Source organism: Oncorhynchus clarkii, chromosome 5 (genome assembly GCF_045791955.1).
Source record: "Oncorhynchus clarkii lewisi isolate Uvic-CL-2024 chromosome 5, UVic_Ocla_1.0, whole genome shotgun sequence".
NCBI classification, from domain to species: domain Eukaryota; kingdom Metazoa; phylum Chordata; class Actinopteri; order Salmoniformes; family Salmonidae; genus Oncorhynchus; species Oncorhynchus clarkii.
This window is the reverse complement of record NC_092151.1, coordinates 53,478,098-53,492,270: the sequence shown is the minus strand read 5'-3', so window position 1 is coordinate 53,492,270 and position 14,173 is coordinate 53,478,098. Positions and strand designations below refer to the sequence as shown.

The following is a 14,173-nucleotide window of genomic DNA, read 5'->3' as shown; positions in this document are numbered from 1 at the left end:
ACACAGAAAGAATTCTGAATATTGTGACCCCCTGAGATAAACCTGAGTTCCTGGTTATGTTGCTTCTTTGTAGATGATGGGAAATCCTTACCTGTGACAATCAGTTTGGCGCTGCTCTGCATGTCTCCAGTATCACAGGAGTATATGCCAGAGTCATCTGGGTCCACATTGTGGATGAGAAGCAGGTTGAGCTTGCCCTCCTTACGGTTCTCATACTTGTCTCCGTTAAGTAGGGGCATGTTGTTGCGTCTCCATGTGACAGGGGTAGTTAGGTCAGACGTCGTACAGGATAAGGTCGCCATCTCCCCTTCCATGACGACGGTGTCCCGGGGCTTCTTCTCAAAGAGTATTTTAACTGGACACAGAGGAAAGTCAACTCTCAAAATGTGTACAGTACATATATATTTGTGTTTATAGTTTATACTTCTTGGAGTTTTGTTGCACTGAATATGACCGTGATGAGCTGTTGTACAGCTGCACCATCGAGAGCACTGGTTGCATCACTGCCTGTTACAGTAACTTCTCGGCCTCCGACCGCAATGCACTGCAGAGGGTGACCCTAGTCATAGACTGTCCTCTCTGCTACCGCACGGCAAGTGGTACCGGAGCGCCAAGTCTAGGTCCAAGAGGCTTTTAAACAGCTTCTACCCCCAAGCCATAAGACTCCTGAACATCTAGTCAAATGGCTACCCAGACTATTTGCAGTGCCCCACCAACCCTTCTCACTCCCTCTTTACACCACTGCTACTCTCTGTTGTCATCTATGCATAGTCACTTTAATAACTCTACCTACATGTACATACTACCTCAAATAACCAGTGCCCCCCGCACATTGACTCTGTATCGGTACCCCCCTGTATATAGTCTCGCTATTGTTATTTCACTGCTGCTATTCAATTACTTGTTACTTTTATCTCTTGTTCTTATCTGTATTTTTTAAACTGCATTGTTGGTTAGGGGCTCGTGATAAAGCATTTCACTGTTGTATTCGGCGCATGAGACGAATACAATTTGATTTGATGAGGTATGAGTCCTCTACATGCAGCAGGTGTGTGCTATTACACAACCAATCACAGACATACCTTTCACAGACACAGAGGCGGTGGTCTCCACACAGCCTGCCTGGCACGAGTAGCTGCCACTGTCCTCGGACTTCAGCTCCAGGATGTGTAGCTGAAACACGCAGCCGTCCTGCTTCATCTGGTACTTCCTGTTGGGCCGGAGAGGCAGCCGGCCTTTCCTCCACTGGACTGGGACTCCGGGCTTAGACAGCTCACAAAACAGAAAGGCTGTGCCCCCTTCCTCAGCCTCCACAGCCTGCAGCTCCTCCTCGAAGTACGGTGGTAGCTCTGGGTAGATGGAAGAATGTTAGTTTCACTCAAATTATCATAAAATACATCTTAAGGTGAGTATTGCACTTACAGAATATCCCCATAGAATGGCCCATGAGGATAAGTCAAAGAATAACGTACTCTAACTAAGGTACAGAAAAACAATGTTGCTTTATGTCTTTACCATTGACCGTCAGATTGGCACCGCTCTGCATGTCTCCAGTGTCACAGGAGTATATCCCAGAGTCCTCTGGTTCCGTCTCATGGATGAGCAGGAGGTTGAGCTTGCCCTTCTTACGCGTCTCATACTTGTCTCCGTTCAGGAGGGGCATGTTGTTCCTTCTCCATGTGACAGGGGTAATGAGGTCAGAGGTCGTACAGGATAAGGTGGCTGTCTCCCCTTCCATGATGTCAATGTCCTGGGGCTTCTTCTCAATGTGTACTGACAGAGACAGGAAACAGATTAAACTAAGTAAATGCGCCCTAATTGCATACACATACTGTATGAGTGGTTAAAGAGAATAATTTCGCATTGTACTGTCCATGAACAAATTAAAAGAGGCAGCACACCTTTGGGTTTGGGGACAACTAGCAGTTGGGCAGAGGTTCTCTCCTCCCCAACCACAAAGGCCACGGTCCCGGTCTCCTCCGGGGTGGTCATGGTCAAGACCAGGCAGTGCTGGTGGCCCTCAAAGCTCATCTGGTTCATTTCGTTCTTCTGCAGTGGGCTGGAGCCCAGCCACCACTCGCCTTCACTCACCTCAGCGTGGGACAGCTCACACACAAACACTGCGTCCTGCCCGGCTGTGACTTTCATGTCCTTCAGTCCGGACAATATTTTCACACGCTCTGTAGAGAAAGCGTTAGACTCCGGAGCGTTTTTAATAGGTTAATGTAGCAAGCCATACAGAGATGAGATGACCTATACAAAAAAATGCAATTAAGTAATCTTATCTGGTTGATGGCCTACCACCATCCCTTATATTTGTGGGAAAGATATAAGCTATCCTCTACCCACACTAATCACGAACCAAAACAGGGTGAAACAAAGACTCATTGTGCTCCTATAATTTTGTAAGTTTAAAGAGGATATGCAGTACTGTAGATTTACTTCAGCCCCCACTAAGATTGGGTTAGGCCTACCTTTCACAACCAGCATGGCTGTGGTCTTCTTTCCCCTAGTGATGCAGCTGTACTCCCCGGCATCCTCCAGACTCAGCTTCTCGATCTCCAGGGTGTGAACGGGACCTTTCTTTTTTACAATGAACCTCTCCCTATCTGTGACCAGGCAGGCGTCCTTCTTCCAGGTGACGGGGACAGTGTCACTGGAGACTTCACAGGAGAGGACCACGGACTTCCCCTCCATCACCACATTGCTCTCCAGCTCCTTCTCAAAGAACACTGAGGCAGCAGCTGTATGGACCAGAGAGCGACAGAAAATGCCTTGTCCTTTGGGGCCATTGCACGACACAGTGTATATACGATACTGTGTAGGCTACGATTTGTCTGTCATGGTAAAACATTGTTCTAGAATATATTGAATATAAGTATTGTTTTATTCCTAGAGAGAGCAATTGCATTGACCTCTTGCTTATTGCGTATTCTAGAACATTTTGGTGCAGTTGCTGGGGAGGCCCATACATCAACTCTGTTTCTTGGTAAATGAGCATTTCATGTCCAACAAACACAAAATGACAGCCAGACAACAGTAACGTACTGTACCTCTCACGTTGACTTCAGCAGTGGTTTTCTGATCTCCGAATATACAGCTGTACTCCCCCACGTCCTCTGGCTGGATGTTTTTAATGTGCAACTCTGCTATCTTTCCCTCCAGCTTCATCTGGTACCTTCCTCCAGGGCTCACCTCCTCCTCCCCTTTCCACCACTCCACCGGGACCCCAGCTTTAGACAGTTCACAGCGCAAGGTCACGATGCCCCCCTCTGAGGCCTCCTGGTTTTTAAGACCCATCTTGAAGGTAACAGGAATGGCTGAGGAAATGAGATCCAAACCAACCATTGGTAGTGCTTTGCAAATATGTCATTAAGTGCTTAAAGGGATATTTTACTCAAAAACTATATTTTAATATTTTGTTTATTGTTTATTTTATTTTTTATATAAATTCACTGTTAATACAATCCCCATAAATGTTGCATGTCAGCTGTTGAGTTTTCAAGATTTAAGAGCACTTTCAGTACAGAGCAAAAATGGTGATTGTTATGCAAATTATATGCAAATGATCATTTTTCAATAAAATATCCCTTTAACGGGAACCAGGCTTAACAGAGGGAGGCCTTCCCCCATAAAGTTAAATAAAGTTATAGCAAACCAAGAGCAACTCCTCTTACGGGTGATGTTGACAGTGGCGGTGGTTTTTGCTTCTGCGTAAACACAGCTGTAGAATCCGGTGTCCTCGAGCACTGCATTCCTTATTGTCAGTTCCATCGTTGCCTCTCTCTTCTTTATCTGGTACTTTACTCCGTTCTTCAGCAGCTCCTCTCCTTTTCTCCACTCTGCCGTCAGTCCTGGTTTAGAGAGCTCGCAGAATAACGTCACGCTGTTCTCCTCCTCGACTTCCTGGTTCTTCAACTTCACCTTGAACGTGACGGGAGGAGCTGGGGACAACAAGCAAAATTAAATCCTAAAACTCATATAAAGTCCTCGCAGCGGAAAAGTGTCAAACTCAGTTACTCAGTCACGGACCCATGAAATATCAGAAACTGCAAGCAGATACAGTAACAAATACAAAGGGCATGTACAAGGCCTATGTCTTCAGGGGTTTATACAGTATATTTTTGTTGCACACATATTAACAACATATAACAAAGTGTATACTCAAAGTGTATCAATATAACCAGTCTGACTCACCCGTCACGGTCAGTTCAGCAGTTGACTGGGCATCTCGACTCTTACAGGTGTATTTCCCAGCATCCCTCTCCTCCACGTTATGGATGAGCAGTTTAGTGATGCGTCCCTCCTGCCTCATCTCATATTTGTCTCCAGACTTCAGGATGACTCTGCCCCTCCTCCAGTCCACTGGGTCACCAGGCTTGGAGAGCTCACACCAGAACTCCCCACTGTCCCCCTCTTTGATCACCACGTTCTGGACCTCTTGTGTGAACATTACAGGGAGAGCTGACAAGAACACATATTTAAGACTGTGAGAAACATCATTTGGCTCAACTGCTTTGATTTCTATCCATCAGTGGCATGTTATTTGACAAGGAGGGTCAATGATTCATCTCATGTGTATCCCTATCCCTCTTTATGGAAAATTCACTTAATCCAAACACGACATTTAAAGACATTGACATTTTCAGAAGCACATCAAAATATTAGTGTTGAGCAGGCCTGAACGTCAGTTTTGGAACATACCCCTAACTTTGATATCAGCTGTCGTCTTGACGTTGCAGGCTGTGACACAGCTGTACTCCCCAGCATCCTGAAGGACCGCATTCCTGATGACCATCTCCACGGTCCTGCCCTCCTGCTTCATCTGGTGCCGCTCACCTTCCCTCAGCAGCTCCTCTCCCTTCAGCCACACCACAGAGACCCCCGATTTAGACAGCTCACAGCGCAACGTCACGCTTCCCTCTTCTAGAGCCTCTTGGTTTTTCAACGTCTGTTTGAAAGTGGCTGGGATGGCTGAAGAATGATACAAACCCATAACATCAACCGTGTGTGGGATTGAAGGGTACACTGTGAATTTTGAATGTCAAGAAGACACACAAAAAGTGTTCCTCCTACCAGTGATAATGATGGTGGCGAAGGTTTGCTGGTCTTCCAACACGCAGCTGTAGACACCACTGTCCTCGGGCAAGGTTTTCCTGATGACCAGCTCCAAAGTTGCATCTTTCTGCTTCATCTGGTACTTCTCTCCGTTCTGCAGAAGAGCTGTTCCTCTCCTCCATTCAACTGACATCCCTGGTTTGGAGAGCTCGCAGCGCAACATCACAGTGTTGCCCTCCTCAACTTGAACGTTCCTCAACTCTTCTATAAATGTGACCGGGCGAGCTGAAAGACACCATAGGAGAGGGTAGTCAAAACCTACATGAAACCTGCATTTCCCTTTGTTTATGTAAGCGCCTGGGATTGAATAGAAAACGTGTGTCCTATTGATTAAATCTGCAGTCCATTTTCCCAATTAAACATTCAAGCTTTCTCCAACATCTCCGTAAGACATCAAACAACTCATGACTTCTGCACTTTACATAACCAAAATATACCCACCCTTTATTGTAACAGTGGCTGTAGTCTTTTGTTCGCCACAAATACAGGCGTAGACTCCACTGTCCTCCAGATTTGCGTCGATAATCTTCAATTCCACCAGTAAATCTTTCTTCCTCATCTGGTACTTGGCTACATTCGTCAACAGCTTTGCTCCCCTCTTCCACTCAACTGAGGCTGCTGCTTTAGACAGTTCACAGTGTAGCGTCACAGTCTTACCCTCCTCAACTTCCACGTTCCTCAGCTGTTCTTTGAAAGAGGGGGGTGGGCCTGAGGAAAACCAGGAACAGTAGTGAGTGGTGGTACAACTTGCACGTGGAAAGGACAACGGGCTATTCCATGTCATGCTTTATGCTTGTGCTTCTGTCACAGAGAGAATTCACTAATCCAGAGGAGCTTTTGGTTTTCCTGGGTTGGAATGAAAGCTGAAATACAGTACTCTTCTTCACAATGACGAGACATCTTTTTTTTGATGCAGCATCAGGTTTATTCTTTCACTTTCAGAGCAGCGCTGCGAGACAATGTTATTATTATTGGTTCTCAGGCACATTGCTACAGGCAACAGGGCATTTTACTGGCTCGTTGCTCATTGAAGAATCAGTGATGAACATGCACGGTCTCCTTAGCAACGTCCCATTCATTTTGCACTGTTTTTTGTTGAGTAAATGGAGAGTTAAATGTGGTATGTCTAGGGCTGGCGGTCACAAGTTATGAAGACAGTCAAATTCCACGTGGCCGTTTAGTCACGGTAATTAGGCTTCTCCAAGCTATGATGCTGCTGATGGTCATTAGGTCATTTCACACATATTATTTAGTATATGTAAAGGCAAGATTAAATCAAGAATAGTCTGATGGGTGACAATATTAGCCTATCTCTTGTGAATGATATATTATCAGGGAGGGAGTTTTTCCTAGCCACCGTGCTTCTACACCTGCATTGCTTGCTGTTTGGGGTTTTAGGCTGGGTTTCTGTACAGCACTTTGAAATATCAGCTGATGTAAGAAGGGCTTCATAAATAAATTTGATTTGATTTGAATGATGCCCCGCATAAAAAACAACGCATTTTTCCCCGATTTCTTCTAATCATAGTCGCACACCTCATGTAGGCTAGCCCATAGGCCTATATGTTTTGATAAGGTTTGTATCACAACTAAAGTGGCCAAATAACTTCTTAAAATTAAGCACATTAGTCCACTTTACAAGGGGTGTAAAGCCTAACTGGCATACATAAGCAATGTGTGAGTTTCACGTTTGGGAAAGAACTTTCACCATAAAAATTCCCCTTTATAATAAAAGCATTGCATGCATAATTGAATTTGGGTCACTTTTGATAATGGTGTTTTCCGCTAATGAAACATTTGCGCTTATTGCCTACTACCATGTGCGCATTGCTGTGCTTATAATGTGAAGAAATAGCCTAATAGTTTATCAACATTTTAAGCTGAACGTTCTGATCTGTTGCATCAGCCACATTGCGTAAAAAAGGTTTTTGATGCTAGTGGTTGTATTAATTTGGGATCTATTGCACCCCACAACTGTCCCAGACTATGTTTGGAATATTTATTTCTCACACAGAATAGGTCGACTTTTGTATTATGGGGATAGTAGATTGACATAGGCTAGTGCTTTTGCGTTTCGTTAGGCCTACTCATCTTGTTGGCTGACGAAAAGTAAATGTGGACAGTTCTTCCAATATCTTCAAAACGCACCTCGGAATTGGATAAGGGCACGCGCAGTTGAGTGTCTGTCTTCACTTGTAGCCTGTGAGAAAGACCCGATCACTTGATGGAAAGCCATGTGAGTGAGAGGTGATTCGGAGCGCTCAGCACTCAGGGAGAGGGGTACAACGGCCACTGGCACAAAAGGCAGGGATTTTATTACGGTGCAGTACAGCCACACAAAGGGGATGCTGCCGTTAAATTCTAGGCATTATCAAGTGCTTGACAAATTGTGAATGAGAGACTGATGTAGTGTGTGTAGCCTGCGCAAAAAAAGCAGAGCTCATGCCTTTCAAGCAACTTTTTTCAAAGTATCATTAAAGTCGCATAAAAATCTAAATATATAGCCCAACGTTTGTAGAACAACTAAAGTTACATTAATAACTCTTAATTAAGCATACAGGAATACCGCTCAACACAGAACAGCCATATTTGCTCACTCCCTCAAATTGTTTGGAGAAAATATCCTTTCTATTTTATTCAGCTTTGTTCAACTGTATTATTCATACTATAAAATAATGCCAAGGAATTCTAAGCAAATCTTGTCTGCTAAATGAACAAATGTAGCCCACAGCCATTTGGTATAACCAGATCAGGACCTAACATAAGGACAACTCAGAGAATGCTATTCTGTTCTTCTGAAATAGACTACATCTTCTTCATATCATGCTTCTTTAGACCTGTCTAAAATAAAGAATGGATTTATTGTGAAGGTGTAGGCTATATTACATGGATCTATGATACTTTTTAAAATGTAGATTTTTATTTATTCCTTTATTTAACTACAGTGCCTTGCGAAAGTATTCGGCCCCCTTGAACTTTGCGACCTTTTGCCACATTTCAGGCTTCAAACATAAAGATATTAAACTGTATTTTTTGTGAAGAATCAACAACAAGTGGGTCACAATCATGAAGTGGAACGACATTTATTGGATATTTCAAACTTTTTTAACAAATCAAAAACTGAAAAATTGGGCGTGCAAAATGATTCAGCCCCCTTAAGTTAATACTGTGTAGCGCCACCTTTTGCTGCGATTACAGCTGTTAGTCGCTTGGGGTATGTCTCTATCAGTTTTGCACATCGAGAGACTGACATTTTTTCCCATTCCTCCTTGCAAAACAGCTCGAGCTCAGTGAGGTTGGATGGAGAGCATTTGTGAACAGCAGTTTTCAGTTCTTTCCACAGATTCTCGATTGGATTCAGGTCTGGACTTTGACTTGGCCATTCTAACACCTGGATGTTTATTTTTGAACCATTCCATTGTAGATTTTGCTTTATGTTTTGGATCATTGTCTTGTTGGAAGACAAATCTCCGTCCCAGTCTCAGGTCTTTTGCAGACTCCATCAGGTTTTTTTCCAGAATGGTCCTGTATTTGGCTCCATCCATCTTCCCATCAATTTTAACCATCTTCCCTGTCCCTGCTGAAGAAAAGCAGGCCCAAACCATGATGCTGCCACCACCATGATTGACAGTTGGGATGGTGTGTTCAGGGTGATGAGCTGTGTTGCTTTTACGCCAAACATAACGTTTTGCATTGTTGCCAAAAAGTTCCATTTTGGTTTCATCTGACCAGAGCACCTTCTTCCACATGTTTGGTGTGTCTCCCAGGTGGCTTGTGGCAAACTTTAAACAACACTTTTAATGGATATCTTTAAGAAATGGCTTTCTTATTGCCACTCTTCCATAAAGGCCATATTTGTGCAATATACGACTGATTGTTGTCCTATGGACAGAGTTTCCCACCTCAGCTGTAGATCTCTGCAGTTCATCCAGAGTGATCATGGGCCTCATGATCATGGGTTTGAAATATCCAATAAATGTCGTTCCACTTCATGATTGTGTCCCACTTGTTGTTGATTCTTCACAAAAAAAATACAGTTTTATATCTTTATGTTTGAAGCCTGAAATGTGGCAAAAGGTTGCAAAGTTCAAGGGGGCCGAATACTTTCGCAAGGCACTGTAGATGCTCCAAAGGTCTGCATCGGGGGCTTGTGGGCTATGTGCGGAAGCCAGGAGATGCTACATGTGTTTATGTTAATCAGCGGTCAATTACCGTGAGACTGACAGTTATTTGCATGACAATCACCAGCTAATGACATTTCATAACCGCCACAGCCCTGAGTATGCCCACTTGTTGCAGGTTGTGTGCCCCAGACATACGATTACTAGGTAGCCTCTTTGGATCACTGAAAAGCTTGAGCAGGAGGATAACGACCACAGCAATCCATTTTCTGCACACTTTGCGACTTACACACAGACAGCAACCACAAAAAGACTCACAGTAACACTGATCTGAGGATTTGTTTTCTGCGAACAGTGGTTTCAAGAAACTTCGATTGCAGTAATCCCAGTCATAAATGTCCTGTAAAGGGTTAAATCATATAGAGCATTCTGGTCCTTGAACTTGCCTGATAACGTTCATATTCAAGGACTCTGATCTGTTAACCCTTTACAGGACAATAAGCAGGTAACCAAACAGTTACAAGTAAGGGACAAAGCTCTTTCAGTGCTGAGTACTTAAATCATGGGTACACAGGAAGATATAGAACTGTCATGACGTTGGCCTGGGGGGTAGGTTTATGACAGTCATAAATACCTCTTCCACCCTTTTTCCTCTCTCTACCCTACTGAGGTTACATTTGCAAAATCCCTTGGTTAACATAGATATTCTGGGAACATCAGTAGGTGGGGGGAAATGAACTATATTCTGGTAATCCAAACAATTGAACATATGCGGTGGTACTTAATGAATATGATGTCAGTTCGGTTGTCATCTGAGACATTCTCATCAATGATAAGATGACATAAACTCTACAGTGGAAAGTCTACACATCAGAGTTATCGGATTCACATGAAATTGTTGTTCAATTGAATATGAAATTATTTGTGATGGGATGAAATGTGATTTTAGCTTCTAAAATGTGAGATGTGGGATTTCATAAGATAGGGCTGCTCCATCAGTGGCCCGCCCTGTGAAGGGACATGGGCTATAAAACTTTTCAAATTCGCCCTCCTCTCCCTTCCTATATAAGCCCTTGACGACAATAGAACTTCCTGTTCCGGGGGATGTAGGACGACGGTCCTATGTCAGAATGGTTCAGATAATAACTACAGAACAAAGCCAACATCAGCGTGAGCTTTGGTTGCGAATGGTATGAACTTTGAACTCTTATTCACTACAGAAGTGATACCTCCTAGCCATTGAGTTAGCAACAGCCGCTGCAAATGAAGAAACAGACAGAGTATCCCGTCTATCACGCAACGACGTTACTACAACGTATCCAATTGACCACCAGAGACATTCTTCAAAGGACAAAGGACTTGGTTTGGCAACACGGCCTTCCATCTTCCACCAACCTACCGAAGCGCAGCTCAGAGTAAATATTTATTGCATTTTCCTTTTCCAAATGGGCGGTAATTTAGAATGCATAAGATACTGTATTCACGATAGCCCAGCTTCTTCCCTTTGTTCCTCAGTCTTCCCGCTCCTTCACTCAACCCAGCCCCTTTTTCTTTTGTGTAACAAGCTGTCATATCTGTTCCGCCCGCTAGGGACTTTTTCCTTTATGACGTAATGTGTAATCAAGTTATGATTTAATTATATGTATGTGTAATTCTGTGTGATTAGTTAGGTATTTAGTAAATAAATAATTAAACCCAATTTTGTATTACTGATTCAAATTGTTAGCCAGGGTTCATGCAGATAACCAAGAATTTACAACTTTCAGATGAGACTGAAGTAAGATGACGATTGATATTGACTGCTATTGATGTAAAATATTACTAGGTCTTTAAGAGTTTATTCGGAAGATAACAGCTCTATAAATATTATTTTGTGGTGCCCGACTCTCTAGTTAATTACATTTACATGATTAGCTCAATCAGGTGATATTAATTGCAGATAAATTATTTTATAGAATAGCATGTCATATCACTTAATCCGGCACAGCCAAAGACACGACAGAACTGTATGTAATTTAACCTCTCTTGTTTATCACACTGGACTGAAGATTCCCCTGGATGTGCAGTACCACAAATGCACGCAGGAATTTGTATTTCATCATAATGAAGTCATGGTTAATAAAAAATCGAGCCATGTTCACAGACCACACATTAAAAGAAAAATGTCTGGGAGTGCATTCATAGGTTTGGTCTGACTCACCCGTCACGGTCAGTTCAGCAGTTGACTTGGCATCTCGACTCTTACAGGTGTATTTCCCAGCATCCCTCTCCTCCACGTTATGGATGAGCAGTTTAGTGATGCGTCCCTCCTGCCTCATCTCATATTTGTCTCCAGACTTCAGGAGGACTCTGCCCCTCCTCCAGTCCACTGGGTCACCAGGCTTGGAGAGCTCACACCAGAACTCCCCACTGTCCCCCTCTTTGATCACCACGTTCTGGACCTCTTGTGTGAACATTACAGGGAGAGCTGTGGAAACATTAACATTGGTTCATATTGTATGAGCGCAAGAAGTACAAATAGAAACTAACTATTTTTATGGTCTCAAAGCGGGAGTCACTCAACCCTTCCACCTCTAACCTAAAGAAGTAAATTAGCTTATTTAGAAGGAAAAGCATTGATATCAAATGTTTCTTACCCTGCACTTTAACTTCAGCGGTGGTCTTCTGGGCTCCAGTGACACAGCTGTACTTCCCTATGTCCTCCGGTTTGACATTGGTAATGGTCATCTCGGCTGTTTTCCCCTCCAGTTTCATCTGGTACTTTCCTCCAGACAGGTCTTGGGACAGTTCTGTCTCCCCACTCCACCACTCCACTGAGACCCCAGCCTTAGACAGCTCACAGTGCAGGGTTATGCTGCCCTCCTCTGGGGCCTCCTGGTTCTTCAGACCCACTTTGAAGGTGGCAGGTACAGCTTGGGGAAAAAAAACTATTTCATCATAGAGTGAACATTGAATGTACTGAAAGCTAGAACAGCCTTGAGAAACCTTTCCCTTCGGTAGATAAGATGAAGGCCATTGAATGAACCCTACACTATAGCTAAGGGCTCTGGTTAAGTTGGCGGATGCGACGTCGGCGGATGCGGAGGATTCAGACATAACCCATGCAAAAAACTATTACAGGGATTTTTTATTATTATGCTAATTAGATGTACGCAGGGGGCGCAGACATCGACTCTAGTTTAACCAAGTTTATATGCCATTAACACCAGTGACAGTTGTTTCATTAGAGCACAGAGCATTCCCAGCCCCCCATACCAATGACTTTGACAGTGGCCTTGGTCTTCTTGTCTCGACACACACAGCTGTAGACTCCACTGTCCTCTGGCAGAGCCTCCCTGATGAGGAGTTCCAGTGCTGAGTCTGTCTGCTTGATCTGGTATTTGTCTCCATTCTGCAGTATCCTCTCTCCTCCCAATCTCCACTCCACTGGCACCCCTGCTTTAGACAGCTCACAGTGCAGCGAGATGGTGTTCCCTTCCTCAGTCTGCAGGTTCCTCAGCTTTTGCTTGAAAGTGATGGGAATTGCTGGAAGACACCATGGCAATGAGAGACATGGAATGCCTTCTATTCACTTAAAGGACTGTGGTTTCATGCTGATGCACTGCATACAATTTTGTTCACATTGGATATGAATTCAATGTGAATTTAAATATTTTCTCAGTTGTCTCAAACCCTTACCTGTGACTGTAACACCGGCTGTGGTTTCCACATTGCCACAAACACAGGTGTAGATATTGCTGTCTTCAGGTTTGGCATCTATTATCTTCAGTTCATTCACCAACTCTCTCTGTCTTATCTGAAACCTCTCTCCGTTGTTCAGCAGCTCCTCTCCTCCCCTCATCCATTCTACAGGGACTCCTGGTTTAGAGAGCTCACAGTGTAACACCAAATTGTTCCCCTCTTCAACATGCACGTTCCTCAGCTTTTGTTTGAAGGTAACAGGCAGGGCTGATAGAACAGGAAGAAAGAAAATATGAGAATAGTACAAACATTTTTTATTTAAAAAAAAATTGCCTTCGTGTAAATGTCCGAAATGTACATTTATAAAATGTAACTTCAGGAAAGATTAGCTCTACATAAAAACACAATAAGGCTGAGAAACTTCCTACCGCTGATTTTGACGGTGGCTGTGGTCTTTTGGTCCGCACACTCACAGCTGTAGACTCCACTGTCTTCAGGCACAGTTTTCCATATCTGAACCTCCGATATGGTCTCTCTCTTCCTTATCTGAAACTTCACTCCATTCTTTAACAGCTCCTCCCCTTTCCTCCACTCCACAGGGACTCCTGGTTTAGAAAGCTCACAGCGCAACGTTAAACTGTTGCCCTCCTCGGCCTGAACATTTTTCAACTGTTGTGTGAAGGAGATGGGGATGGCTGGGGAGTAAAATAGCCATATTTTAGTATTAACCACCAACAGGCATGAAGACTGAATGACAATGGAAAATGTATATGAAAAATAGTTCCATTAATCTTCAGATAGATTGGGTTTAATTTGTTGGGTGTGATAATGCAACATTGCAAAGTTATTGAATTCATTTTTTTTTTACTCCATATGATGCATCCTGGAAATTGAAATGAAAAGCAAGGATGGCTTTTACCGTGGACTGTGAGGCTGGCTGTGGTTCTGTGGTCTCGGCACTGACAGGTGTAATCTCCTGAGTCCTGAGGCTTCGGGCCAGTGATGGTCAAAGAGATGAAGGACCTCTTCTGCTTCATCAGGTACCTCTCTCCAGCTCTGAGGGTCTCCAAGCCCCTCCTCCAGTGGAACGCAACCCCCGGCAGGGAGAACTCACAGGAAAGGGTCACATCCTCCCCCTCCTTTACCTCCATGCTCTGCAGCGGCTGGGTGAACTCAGCTGGAATGGCTGGAATAGAAAGAAGGACAGCATCTCCCAATGAGTAATACTGTACATTGTACTGTGACAAGAATAT

The 14,173-nt window shown here is 43.8% G+C and overlaps 1 protein-coding gene across 1 annotated transcript in view; it reads right to left on the bottom strand.

Moving 5' to 3' along the window:
• The window catches only part of LOC139409710 (obscurin, cytoskeletal calmodulin and titin-interacting RhoGEF a), a 95,296-nt gene that overhangs the window by 67,066 nt on the left and 14,057 nt on the right, over positions 1 to 14,173 (bottom strand). Inside the window, exons 16-32 of the mRNA XM_071155110.1 lie at positions 13,840 to 14,106; positions 13,349 to 13,615; positions 12,918 to 13,187; positions 12,495 to 12,764; positions 11,876 to 12,151; positions 11,440 to 11,706; positions 5,560 to 5,826; positions 5,077 to 5,343; positions 4,705 to 4,974; positions 4,198 to 4,464; positions 3,678 to 3,944; positions 3,054 to 3,320; positions 2,475 to 2,744; positions 1,902 to 2,180; positions 1,516 to 1,773; positions 1,083 to 1,349; positions 92 to 355 (exon numbers count right to left, since the gene is read on the bottom strand). Coding sequence (XP_071011211.1) covers positions 92 to 355; positions 1,083 to 1,349; positions 1,516 to 1,773; positions 1,902 to 2,180; positions 2,475 to 2,744; positions 3,054 to 3,320; positions 3,678 to 3,944; positions 4,198 to 4,464; positions 4,705 to 4,974; positions 5,077 to 5,343; positions 5,560 to 5,826; positions 11,440 to 11,706; positions 11,876 to 12,151; positions 12,495 to 12,764; positions 12,918 to 13,187; positions 13,349 to 13,615; positions 13,840 to 14,106 — 4,560 coding nt within the window. The remainder of the gene's footprint in view (positions 1 to 91; positions 356 to 1,082; positions 1,350 to 1,515; positions 1,774 to 1,901; positions 2,181 to 2,474; positions 2,745 to 3,053; positions 3,321 to 3,677; positions 3,945 to 4,197; positions 4,465 to 4,704; positions 4,975 to 5,076; positions 5,344 to 5,559; positions 5,827 to 11,439; positions 11,707 to 11,875; positions 12,152 to 12,494; positions 12,765 to 12,917; positions 13,188 to 13,348; positions 13,616 to 13,839; positions 14,107 to 14,173) is intronic.